This window comes from Geospiza fortis, unplaced genomic scaffold (genome assembly GCF_000277835.1).
Source record: "Geospiza fortis unplaced genomic scaffold, GeoFor_1.0 scaffold92, whole genome shotgun sequence".
In the NCBI taxonomy this organism is placed as follows: domain Eukaryota; kingdom Metazoa; phylum Chordata; class Aves; order Passeriformes; family Thraupidae; genus Geospiza; species Geospiza fortis.
This window is the reverse complement of record NW_005054389.1, coordinates 1212467-1225577: the sequence shown is the minus strand read 5'-3', so window position 1 is coordinate 1225577 and position 13111 is coordinate 1212467. Positions and strand designations below refer to the sequence as shown.

Sequence of the window (13111 nt, the reverse complement as noted above, 5' to 3'; positions counted from 1 at the left end):
AGGGAAGCTGCTGCACCTTCAGCCCAGTGGAGGACAAAACATCAAACAACAACCAGTGCCTGCACAGGCCAGTTCTGCAAACCAGTAAACAGCACTTGAGGGACACTCTCCAGTGATTTATCCAAAGAGCAACCTGGTTACACTGCAATTTAATAGCCAAACTGCACTAAAATTTTTTTTCTTCTATGAAAATGTAAAAAAAAAAATAGGTTAGAATTGAAAACCTAAGCAGGCAAAAACTGTATAGAAACTAATCGAGGGATAATTAAGAGAGAATATCATTATACTTCAAATTAACTAACTTAAGCAACCAATCAAGCCCTTTGTCACTAAGCTTTTTCAAGAAGTTCCAAGTCTGACAGTTTCCTCACTAACCAGAGAGATTTCTAAGCCAAGAAGTTTGAAACAGAGGGATCACAGAGTTTTTGGGAAATGGAGAATTTCACTCATGTGTGCATTGGAAAGAAAAAGGCTTGTACAAATGAAATCTACAGAGAAAAGGTGTTCGCATAATATAGAAAGTTCACTTTTTTGTTGCAGTTTAATTTCCCCTGCTGGACTGGTAAAACTCTGTGGGAATACTTGAAAGATCTCTTGTAATCTTGCAGTCTCTTCCCTTTTATAAGGGCTACATACCAAGGTCTAACTAATATAAATCCTCAGGGGAACCTATAAAAAAAATTGACAACTTATTTTCTGCCTATAATAACCCATTTCTTTCCAAACAACTATTTTAATCACCCAGCAATGCCATCATTTAACACTTCATTGTTCATTTAATTGCGTTAAGAAAGTAATAGCCACTGTGAGATGGTTATCTACAGTAGAAACAACAAACTTCCAAGATGGAGGGAAGGAAAATTCAATTGAGAAACCAAAAGCAAAACCCAGGGGAGGAGGCAGCTGTTTAAATTGCCTACTGGTGCTTTTTCCTGAAAAGACAGGCAATCTATACTGGAGCAGAGAAGTCAGTGGTTATATCAGATTCAAACTGTGTCTAATGATAGTGTCTCATGGCTCCACTGAAGCACAGCCACCTGACATGATGCACATTGAAAAATGCATTGTCATTAGGTGGAATCCACTGGAAAGTCAGTGATAAAATTTGTTTTGCTCTGTGGATAAGATGTCTTGGATGTCTATTTTTGAGTCAAACAGAAAAATCAGTTTACAGTTATATCAGTTCAACAAAGATAGAATATGCTTGAATGTTTCCTTTTAAAATCCCAGCAAATAAATATATGAAACTAGACTAAGACTAAACACCTAGCAAGAATTAAGCATTGATTCTTTACTGTCAGCTGCAAAAAAAAGGAATTACTTGAAAAAAATTTCTTTCCAAAAAATAAAAATAAATTAAACAAACCAATGCTATTAATACCTGCAAATTCAGTATTTGGCCTGTTTAAATCCCAATGAAATTGAAGTAGCTGGAAAATATTAGTAGGCAGTTAATTTTAAAAGGAAACAGGTAAATTATTGGGAAAAGCACTTATGCCTATGAACACTGAAAACCAGTAAGTAATTTTAAAATGTCCTGTGTTAAAGTCAATTCAGAAATCTCCTGCTAAGTAGCCTGTAACCATAAAGTGCCTTTGCAGTGCAGAGTTTTACTGAAAAGCTGGCAAGTGGAATTAGGGAAGAGGGCACAGGAGTGGGTTCTCCTGCCTACATACACACCTTTTCCTATTTCACACAGCTTGGAACTTTTACACATATCTACCTGTCAAGTATGAGCAACACTGGCTAGGTGCAAAAATAGTGTGGGGGAGGAAGCAAACAGGGAAGGGGGAAGGAGAAGAGGTACATGGACAGAGAGTCACACACAGACTGTACAAGCTCAACTTCCTCTAGAGATCAAACTAAAAATATTATGGAGTTTGCAAAGAACAATGGTTTTACCAGCTGGCTGGCTGTGGAGCACACAGATAAAGGCTGCTTGTGTGTTTCAAGATCAGAACCAGGCCCCAAGGCTCAGCGACATGGTTGGAATTCACACCTACTTTCTCATTTCCTATTTAAAATGTAATTTTTTTCACTTGGGCAAGTAGAGAAAAAAAGTTTCTTGGCAGTTTGCTAAAAATTTACCATTATATTTGGCCTATTTCTATTTTAAAAGCTATAAAACCAGAACATCAATATATGTGGCTTACTGGATGACTGGGTCAGCAGGCAAAAGGGGTTCAATGTTGTCTTCTTCCAGTGCAGCTTTGAGTTTCTTCCCTGTAGCTTTGCTGAGGGATGTTTTAAGTTTCTTTGCCAGTTTCTTAGGAGTGTTTGTTATATATAAAGACTCCTCTGTACAGCAGCTATACACTTCAACCTTCACCTGGAAATCGGGGCTTGCTTCATCACTGAAGTGGGGGAGGAGAAAATTTCAGAGCATTTGTTAACAAACTGTGTGTGGAGCCAAGGAATGCTGCTGCTACTTTATAGATTAAATAAGATATTTCTAATCAAGGCAAGCAATGCCAGAACATTCAGGCACAGAAATACATTAATATGGAATTAAGGACTAGAGTACACAGTAGTAACTTAGTACTGGGGTCATGAGATGGATAATTGCAGCACAAACAATTACAAACAGGAGAGTCAACATTTAGGTTAAAAATGGAAAAAAACACCCACGTCATGGACATACACAGGCAAGACATTCAAACACACTTAAATCTGCCCTCTACTGTTACACACAAATCACATGATTGAAAACCTATCCCTGCCTATGGTCCTAAGTCAGACTGAACTGTTTAAAAGATAGCTTAGCTGCACCCCATCCCCTTCAAATTACTGAAAAAAAATACTATCTAATAAAATCTGTCATTTACAACTTAACTACCTACTGCTGCATCCTCTGGCCCACAACCTTTCTCAGTTTTCAGTTTTACTGATTCTCTTGCTCTCAAGCTTAGTCATCAAGCCAGAAGCCTAACCTCATCTTTCAGATACAAATCATGTCATTACACACATGCCATAATGAAATCATTCCAAAAGCTTTTATACCAAGTCTTTTTATGCCATGTGGGACACAAGGCAAGTTAGGGTGCCTTTTCTGCTTTTGTTGCAGTGCTTCACTGAAAATAATAATGGTTAAGTCTCTTAATTTTAAGAAACAGATTTAAATCTTTATCCCCACTCTTAACTTGAATGGGTGTTTAAGAGAGTTTAAAATTTGATCTAAACTCAGTTTTCAGGATCTTGATTTAAAGATTTTGGTAGTTCTAGTTTTTCAGTCTTCCTCAGAAAACAGACTCTAAATTGTTGATAGAAAAGGCAGGGAGTGGAGTCAAGCTCAGCTAGGTGTAACAGACCTCATGAGGTGTTACATGAGGAAAGAGACTGTAAGCTGCTGGACAGATAACATTTACACCTATAATCTCATAATGCTTTCAGGTTTTAGCAATAATTTAATGCTGTCCTTGAGATGTAAGTATATCTCTTTATATAAAGAAAAATGCTTCTTTTTTCAGGCAAAAAAGAAAAGAAGTACAGATCAACTGGCACATCTCCAAACAGCATAATTATGTACACAAAAACCAGCCTTCCAGAGATGGGGATCCTCCACCCACTAAAATGAACAGAGCCTCTACTGATTCCTTTGCCCACAGCAAAACCTAGTGGACCTCAGCCAATCTTATTCATAATCACATCCACCTGCAAAAGAAAACAGCAATATTTGTGCTTCATTCAACAGAAGTAAATGATACTCACAATATGGTTACATTTTCAAAACAGATATCTGTTATTGCTTCATCCACAAGAGTCACCTCAGTATCAAAAACCTCAGCTCCCATTCTGAACAAACAAAACACTGCGTAGCGCTGTGATTCTGGAGAGAGTCACAGAGAGCTTTCATCAGCCACAGTGCATGTCACAGTACTAAACACTGCCAGTAAACAAAACTATCCAAAATGGTCATTCAGACCTCTAAGGAATTGTCCTCAAATTCTTCCCACCCCAAATTTTCATCATAGGATTTTATGATAATTGACCTGTATAGGTAGAACAACATACACAAAAGGGAAAAAAATGCCTCTGTTAGGAGGGAAAAAAATCGAGTAATCAGGTATAGTGTCTGCTAGCAACTTCAATTTTTTTTAGTAAAATTGACTTTACACAAAAAAATAACATTTGATCTAAAGTCTGTATCATTTTATGAATGTGCTACAGAGGATTAGGCTATTTTGCCATGCTTTGCATCTCTGACCCTATTGAAAATCAAAGTGAAATCAATGCCAGGTGACAGCTGGAACAGATTTAGGATTAATCTCCATGACACAGCAAAATGCATGTACTTGAAGGCTATCCAATAATACCCTCAACACCAACAGTCAAGTTTCATTTAAATTTCTCATTGGAAACAGCCTCCAAGATACTCTCTCAAGTGCAGACAAGACATAGAACAATGTGTGTAATCAGAAGTTTCTCAGTTAACCATTTAATACAACATTCTTCTGTTGCTTCCTCTGGAATTCTTCCTCAGGTGGACTCTTTAGAGTAGGGTTTAAACACGGAACCACAGGACTTTGAACTAACTCAGCTAGCTACAACCAACAACTTCAAATTACAATCATTTACACAACAAAGAGTAAAATATAGATCTAATGAAAGGTCAGAAAAGGGGTTGAAATGAGTATGAACTTCCTCATTCAGTTTGAATTTACAGGCATAAGCAATTGCTTATCAGAGTAATTAATTACATCTTACATACTTTCTTTTTTGCTGAAGTGGTCAGAGCCTTTCCACATTAATGGTATTCGAATATCTGAAGGAGGAAAAAAGAAGGAAGGGAGATTAAGTTATAGTCAATATTGTAGATCTGTGATCAAAACAAATTATAAAAAGTGTGTTGTTTCTTTTTCTGATGTTCTGGTGGTAACAGGGCCTTCCACCCAAAGAACAGCATAACTATTCCAAGATTATTATCCACATCAAAAGAAAATGGAATAATTAGTTCAACTTGAAGCGTCATTCCTGTTTAGAAATTATGCTGGAATAAAGAATATTTTAAGTCTCATTTGAAAGTACCTGAAATAACATTTCAGAGAAGCTGTGTAACATAGTTCTGAGAGGTATTCTCAGAGCCCATTATTATGCATAGATGTAAACCAAAATCCTGCTTGCCTGGTGCTGAAAACCACTCATGCCACTGCAAGAGGAAAACTTTCCTGTTTTAATGAAAAGACTGGGATACTTATACTGCAAACACTTCAGTCTTGTGTTGCTAACCACAGAGAAAATACCACTTGTAATCACATTCCCAGGGAGAATTGTCTTAGTCAGCATAAAAAGAGTTTAGAAATCTTTTTTCTTTTAACACAAAAATATCCTTCTACTTCAGAACCACAGTAGAGAGGCAATTACAAAGTCACTATTTTAAATCATGCCTGTCATTTTAATATTAGGAAAGTATTTTTTTTCACTAAATTCAACATAGTACTAAGAGACATTTTCCTCCAGCTTAGAGGACTCAGGTGAAGACATGTTTTTTATTAGTCCCCTGTTAAAAAACAAATGCTGTGAGGGCTTTATAAATCCAAGCCTGATTTCTGAAGTACAAGGGTGCTGTTTAAAAGTATGTGCAATATATTAAGTGACACATGATGGCAGCAGTGAACAGCATGAACTCAGTTGTCTTGTGACAAAAATCTTCAGTATTGTTATAAAGAAGCATTGCTGACTCCAGTGTTGTCTTCATATGAGAATGATGGAAAAATCCACATTCATTATGCTAAGATGCAAAATGGTGCCAGTATTTTGGCATCAGATTGTCATCTATTCCTACAGGGGTTTACACACAAAACTTCTTAAGTGAAATCACATATAGTCACTCTGTCTCAGAAGATAACTGAAAAATTCAAATTTCAGTTAATTTTTATTATGAGACATCTTATTATAAAAGCTATTTCAATACTGAAACTTTCAAATTCATCTATTTTTAAGTGTTCATGAAAACGAATAAACTGTCAAGTGAACTACCAGCATACAGCTTTAGACTTCTAACTTCCTAAAACTCAATACATCACCATGATCTGAAACTGCCTTTCACTTCTAAAGATGCATTTGCATAGCAAGCATTTCTAAAAATAGGGGGTTTTACACAAAGAGAAATAGTTTCATGAAAATCATTACAGAAGTCTCTCTTAAACTTTTAGAAGATATATATATATATTCATCTTTGTCAGAGACAAAGCATAGAAAGTTTCTTTCCTAAAATACAAAGGTCTCAAATCTACATTCATATGTGAAAACAGTTACAAATAAAAGCTTTCTCTATCTTCGATCATAGCAAACTCTGAATGACAATTTTAATGTGCTCGATAGACCTTGTTAGCAATTACAGCACTAGATTAAGGATTACTTCTGTATGCCACTTTCAATATCTTGCTGGCTGAAAAATTTACACCTTGGTCAGAAAATCATCAGGGCACAGACAATCAATCCTGGAAGAAGTTTAACATGATACTTGTAAATCAGCTTTCAATTCATTCTTGGACTGAAAGAGCTGTCATTTATCAAAAACAAAGATCAATTTTCACACACCTTAATTTCAGTTACCATTAGCTGTAAATCTGTGTGGATGCAAACTGGATACATTCAAATACTACAATTAATCAAATTTAAACTCAATGATTCCTTTATAAAATTACTTTAAATTATGATAATGCTTTTTCATCAACATTTGATGTATTGTCTTCTGACAAAAAATCGATTGGTACAATAACATAAATTACATAATTTATTCAAAAATATGGGGGATAAGTAAAAATGATGGAAGTGTGAAAAACTGTGGATTAAGGAATGCACTTCCCCCACAGTATCTGACATAGCTGCTTTCTGTAGGAGCATATTCCTCAGTAGTCCTGCACAGTTCTTCCCAAACTTCTGCAGTTGGTCACGATTGCCCTACTTTTTTGGTAATCATCATCTGGCATGCACTAACTATATGACACACTAATAAATTTATAAGTGAATGGGTTGCTGAGGGTAGAAAATCAGGAGGTGACCTATAGAAAGAACAAATCAGCAGAGGCCAAGAACAACATTTAGGCTTTTCTGCTGTAAACTGGACCTGGCCAGGCTGCCTGACACCAGTATCTGAAGAGGGGCGAGGCATGGCAGCAGCCAGCATGCCCAGGCTGGACTGCACAGAGAGGCAGTTTGTGCTTCCTCCTCTTCTCCTTGATCTCTGCCACACTTCTGAGGACATAAGCTCCAGTTTTGAGAGCCACTGTGTTGGTAACAGTGCAGAATCATTACCAGACAGCACCAAATACAAAGTGGTGTCTTTCACCCGCTATGGTCTTATTCCATCAAAAGAAATGAGCTAAACCTTTCATATCCTGAGCAAGTTTTCCATACTAAAAAACAGAGTTCTTAAAAAATTCTGATTTTCTAAAGAAAGCAGAAGCGTATTATATGACCCTAAGGTTTTCACTGCAGATAGCTCTCCAAAATTGAAGAAAGGTGCAACCACAGCACAGATAGGCAAACAGATGCTTTCATCCAACTACCATAAGGAGGAAAGACAGATACACATTCTGCAAACAGCTGTGCTGGCAAAAAACATTATTGAACCATGTGCTCATCACTCTTCTCCTACTAGGAGTTACCTTGCTTAAAGATATACCAAAATATGCAGAATTAACTGAAACAGCTTCAGTAGTAAGCTGTTCTACACTATTTTATTCTTAATGAAGCAGGTCAGGGAGCACAAACAGATGTGTTGGCAAAGCTGGCAGGACAGCCACAGGACTGCTGAATGTAGTAACATCCACTACTGTCACAGGCAAACAAAACAATAAATCCATAGTGCTGAAGTTTGAGCACAGGCTAGAAAACAGCCCACTTGGAATGGCTGTTAAATGTTGTTACTAGCTTGCTTTGAAGCCATACCACTACACCTTTGCTGTAGTAATGTAATCTACATTGCCTAAATAACATTTGCATACTAGTTACGATTCTGCTCTCAATTGTTAGACATGTCCTGTACCATCACTTCAAAGTCTGCCGTTGTGGGGAGAAAAAAAGTTTTCAGCTCACTCACTTATTTAGCTTTGAAATGCATTCAGTGTTTAGTGGCAAACAGAAAAGAAGTATTTCCCTCTGCGGAATGCCCTGTGAGTAAAATGGAAATAGAGGGTAGGATCTTCAAAAGCCTATGTGTAACTTAAGCACAAGTCCCCGTGCAGCATTAGAGGGTTGATGCCTCTGAACCACATTTACACTTTAAAAATACAATCTTTTCTGTATACTTTGTATTACAAGTCACTGTCCAGCTAATTAGCTTCTACAATTAAGTGACTACCCGGCCTCTTACCTGATATAGCAACCCTTGCTCTGCATGCCGTCCGGTCTTTTGTCCCATTTTCTGAAAATCTCCAAAAAAGAAGAAAAGAAAAAAATATTTGAGATCTGTGCATTTAGATATCTAAAATTCAACCCTTTAAACACTAAGAAGTGTCAGGATTTTCATATTATAGCTCATTTCAAATGCCTTTCTTTAAAGTTAATGATGGTATCTCTGGTTTAAGATGAGAGTCATTAATTTCTTAAGCATAATCTGGAAGGCAGGTACACCACCATTTTTTAAAATTCCCTAGAAGACTTTACTCCAAAGTAAAGTCATACACACATCTTCCTTGTCTTTTCCAGCTGCAACAGGATCTAATACATTATCAATTTTTGACTTCTGTATGTGTCAATGAGGATGCAACTTAATTTATTAGTTCTATTATTGTTTAAAGAATTGCTTCCTCCTCTATTAATAAAATGAAAATTTCTAGCTGCTGGCAGTATCATGGCTTCCAGAGGCAGTTAGAATATCTTCAGAACTCACAGATGACAGATCCTAGAATTTTCTCTCTCTGGAATGATTAAGCCTTAAACAAATTCCAGTCTGAAGCAAATATCAAAAGAAGAAGAACTCCAAATGGACAATCAACTACCAAAGATATCATTTAAATGATAGAGAAATAACTCTGTAGCATGCATCTCTTCTAATGACCTCCACAGACACGTCAAGTACCCCTGAAGACAGAAATTCCAGCAATGCATGGCAGTCACAAATCAAGTACACAATACAACTGTTCAGATACATCTCCAAATGTCCCTGCCCTATTCTGGACATGTGCCACCACCATTCTGTGCTCACTGACAAAGATAAGGAGTTGAATAAATCAGCACATATACACACTTGATATTATTCCATCACTAAAAACATAAATAAAAGATGAGTCACTACAAAACTCCTTATTTTGTTAGGAAAAAGCAATACAAATGCAATAATTAAAGGATATCACATGTATTATATGCCAGCTTCAGAATAGTGGGCAGAAAACTCTGCTCTTTCCTCCAACGTATTTCTCCTATATGGGAACACTTCTGAAACTGAAAAGTAGTGGAACTGCTCCTACAGATACAATTAACTGGAGCCAAGCATGTACTCACAGAGTTTCTACACCAAACTGCAATATAATATTTGAATAAATTACTAACCTGAGAGCAACAGTGTCTCTGCACCACAATTCTCAGCATTGCACCCCAAATAAATTCTATTTAGACCAAATTTTTTTAACATTATTCAAATAAAAGACACATACTTTAGCTCCTTCAAGAGTTATAAGGTGAGAATATTTTCAGCTACTTTTCTTCCCATTGAGCGTTACATTTATCACTTCACTGTAGTTAGCATAAACGGCCAGCAGAGGGTACCAATCACCCGTGATGAGGCCATTATTAAAGGACCCCTGACAACCAAAGAAAGAATGAAAAATACAAATAGCTGTGTTCTGTCTTGGATAGCTTTGCTTTGTCCCATCAGACTTGGCTAGGTACCTTTTGGTATGCTAAGGGCAATCAAGAAAATATGTCCATTGTGTTACTTGATACTAAATTAATGTCAAAAATAAAATCTACCCAGGAAAATATGACTTGTATTCAATTTTCTAAAGCAAAGAGAAGATAATGGAATTATTTTATAACGTAATGCTTTAAGGCAGAAGTAATTTATGTTTAGGAGATACGGAAGGATTTAAATCCACATTCCTAGACAGACTGCTAAGAATTCATGTAAGTAAATGCCTGCTTCATGCTGCTCCCTGTGAATTTGAGCTGTTACTCACTGCTCCTCAGTGCTGCCCGGCCTGGGCTCCTCCCTGGGGCCCTGCAGCTGTGCCCTGTAGGCCCGGATGCGAGCATTGCAGACCAGCAGGTTCTTCACAGCGTGCAGGAGCTGCTCCCTCTGCGTGCTCACTGCCAGCAGCCTGCAGATCCCTTCCCGCATGCGGAGCTCAAAGTTGATCTTCTCTTGCGTGTCACATTCCTACACATGCAAAAAAACCAAAGGATTAAACTAAAAATTAACTAAGAGTACTCTCAATTTTTGCATCCTCTGCAGCTGGGATAGAGAACCCTAGGTTTTAATTCTGCACAGCAATTGCAATGGTTACTGAATGCAGAATGGTGGTTCTCTCTTCAGGAACAAATGAGTAAAACATGGGACAAAACAGATTTACTATATCCATTATACATGCAAATTCCAATCCAAGATTAACTCACTGTACCATCTGAAAGTTACTAAAATTTTATGTGCCTCCATGTGTCATTCATAGAATAATAACATATGGTCCTAGAGAGGGCTAACTGAACAAAGCTTATAAATTAACAACTCACTTTTAACAGTGACCCCAACTAAATTTTAAACTGAAGAAAATGTCTGAAATATTTTAAATCAGAAACACTATCTCATCACTTCTTTGACTGTCTTTAAAAAAATGAAGAAAATCTGGTTTTTTTCAGTTATGGTTGATAAGAAATTCAGGTAACAGCAGAAGAAAAAAAACAAAAGAGACAGATCCCAATACTCAACTACTCAACTGCATCAGGCCATGAACTGAAAAGTCAAACAGCTGTGGTGGCTTCAAGACTATACAGGCATCATGTCAGGTACACTTTTCATTCAAACTATGAAGTAAACTAAACATGGCTGACAAGTCACTGGAATTCACCATTACTGTATCTTGAAGGAGGGGGGGGGTTTAAGGTTTTCTAAAAAATGCTGAGAAGTCAACTTTTTCCTGCTACTTTCACAGAAAAAAATTATAAATGTGCATTATTGCAACTTCACTTGCAACTTCAAAGAGGTCAATCCACAGCAGGCCAGGAAATAGTTAAGGTGAAGGACCACAGAGTGCTGTCTCCCAAAGGCCCACTAGATGCCAGTGATGGCTGATACACATTACCTCGTTTTGTGGCTGTCCCTGGCCAAACCGAGTGTTTGACACGTGAAGAACAGAGTGAATAACAGAATCTCGTCATGGTTTTGCAGGGTTGTGTTGCAAATACTTTGCAGGCCAGTGAAGAGCAACGTTTTCTCATTACTAAACAAGAGTGCCTCTACTACCTCTGGAATCAACAAGTTCATGGTTGTTTGGTGGTAAATAGCTCCCAAAGCTCACATCAGAGATATTTTCCGTAGAAGTTCTGCTGGTATTCTCTACAGCTGATATATGAAAGTCTGGGACCCTGTATGGCACCACAGACTATCCCATTTTTAACCCTCACAGGTTTGCTTTTTAAAGTTTCAATCACAGCCAGAAGGAGATAAAGCAGGGCAACAACATCTCTGCATTCTCAGCACCTGCATCTTTATTCACACTTTTTCTTAGGACTCATCCCAGAAAAGAAAACAAAAAAAAAGGAGAGCAGTAAATAGCTTTCATCCATCGTCTTTTCTTCTGAGTCAAATTTTACATGGCTAAGAAAACCTAAGCAAGGCTCATACCTGTTCCTAAGAAATAATTACTTATTCTCTGAACCTAAACTAATAAATCAGCTGCTACAAAACTCCAAAGAACGAGCCCTAAGAATTCCCAAGACAGCTGGCCTCTGCACTGCCCTGGCTCCTCTCCACATCTATCACCTGTTACAGAACTACAGTGAGGAAATAAACACTCCTATTTGGGCCATCTGCATGTATCCATCCATACTGGCTTTCAAGAACTGCACAAAGCATTCAGTCCACACTACATCTCAGCCAGGTTCACGTAAAATATTCTGGACTACCAGTAGATGGCTATTGGGCCATAGCTTCAATAACCACACTATATAAATCTCATCTGAAGGAAGGATTTAGCAGCCTGATTTGGGAATGTATGAAGTTCTTTGTGCCTACCAAAAGAGATTGGTCAGCTTTTTTCCCCCCCATTTTGTCTAAAAATACAGGCACACCATCTGGACTCGGAGGAATGACACAGCACTGTATTGCCATATGCTGTCTACTAACACACCGTTCCCCTTGTGAGGGCCATCCTTCCCCCACCAACGGCAGCACAATCCAGATCAGATTGTTAACAGCTGCTGGCATTTTCAACCCCACACTGAGGAGCTACCTAAGCAACGCTTCTAAAAAGGGTCTTTGCATTCCCCACCTAAGTATACTTAGTATAAAAAAATTTCTAGTATTAGAAAGGTAATACAGTCACAAACCAAACAAAAATAACAACAGCTGAAAAAAATTATACAGATACTGTTGAAGGTAAAATTTTTACTTCATTTAATTGGTAACTTCATCACAGGCTTTCAGAATCTTATTCCAAAGTACGCTTCTGACTTACTGCCACAGTGGTTTACATCTAAATCCTACAAGTCTAAACCCCATAAGTATAGCATATCTTCTTAAAGTAAGCAAGTAGCCAGGCAGTGGGCACTCGTCTAAAACAGGGGCAATACAATCAAGACACCAGCTTGGGCATTTTGTAGGTAGAAACAGAAAGAACATTTGCTGTAATTGACAGCTACAGTTTCACGGACTCTCCCGAGCTCAACTTATTCGGGTTTTTAAACAACTCGAAGTGTAAAAAAACCCCTCACGAATCGGAAAACCAAGAAAGATTAAAGAGGTGCAAGGGAGCAGCTCCGAGAACTTGCAGAGAGGAGGGTGAGCGGGGGGCCCAGCTCGGCCCGGCCCAGAGCAGCCGCTCTGCCGCGGCCCCCGGGGAGCTCCCTCAGGAGAGTTCCCTCAGGACAGCTCCCTCAGCTGCCAGGGAGCGCGGGCAGCTCGCGCTCCCACAGACCCGCGCTGGGAGACAGAGCAGCTCCCGCCCCACGGGCC

General features: G+C 38.2%; 1 protein-coding gene across 1 annotated transcript in view; it reads right to left on the bottom strand.

The window, feature by feature from the left end:
- RTKN2 (rhotekin 2) overlaps nucleotides 1-13111 on the bottom strand; it is a 37889-nt gene that overhangs the window by 20667 nt on the left and 4111 nt on the right. Inside the window, exons 2-6 of the mRNA XM_005425547.2 lie at nucleotides 10122-10321; nucleotides 8318-8376; nucleotides 4709-4762; nucleotides 3709-3826; nucleotides 2154-2354 (exon numbers count right to left, since the gene is read on the bottom strand). Coding sequence (XP_005425604.1) covers nucleotides 2154-2354; nucleotides 3709-3826; nucleotides 4709-4762; nucleotides 8318-8376; nucleotides 10122-10282 — 593 coding nt within the window. The 5' untranslated portion in view covers nucleotides 10283-10321. The remainder of the gene's footprint in view (nucleotides 1-2153; nucleotides 2355-3708; nucleotides 3827-4708; nucleotides 4763-8317; nucleotides 8377-10121; nucleotides 10322-13111) is intronic.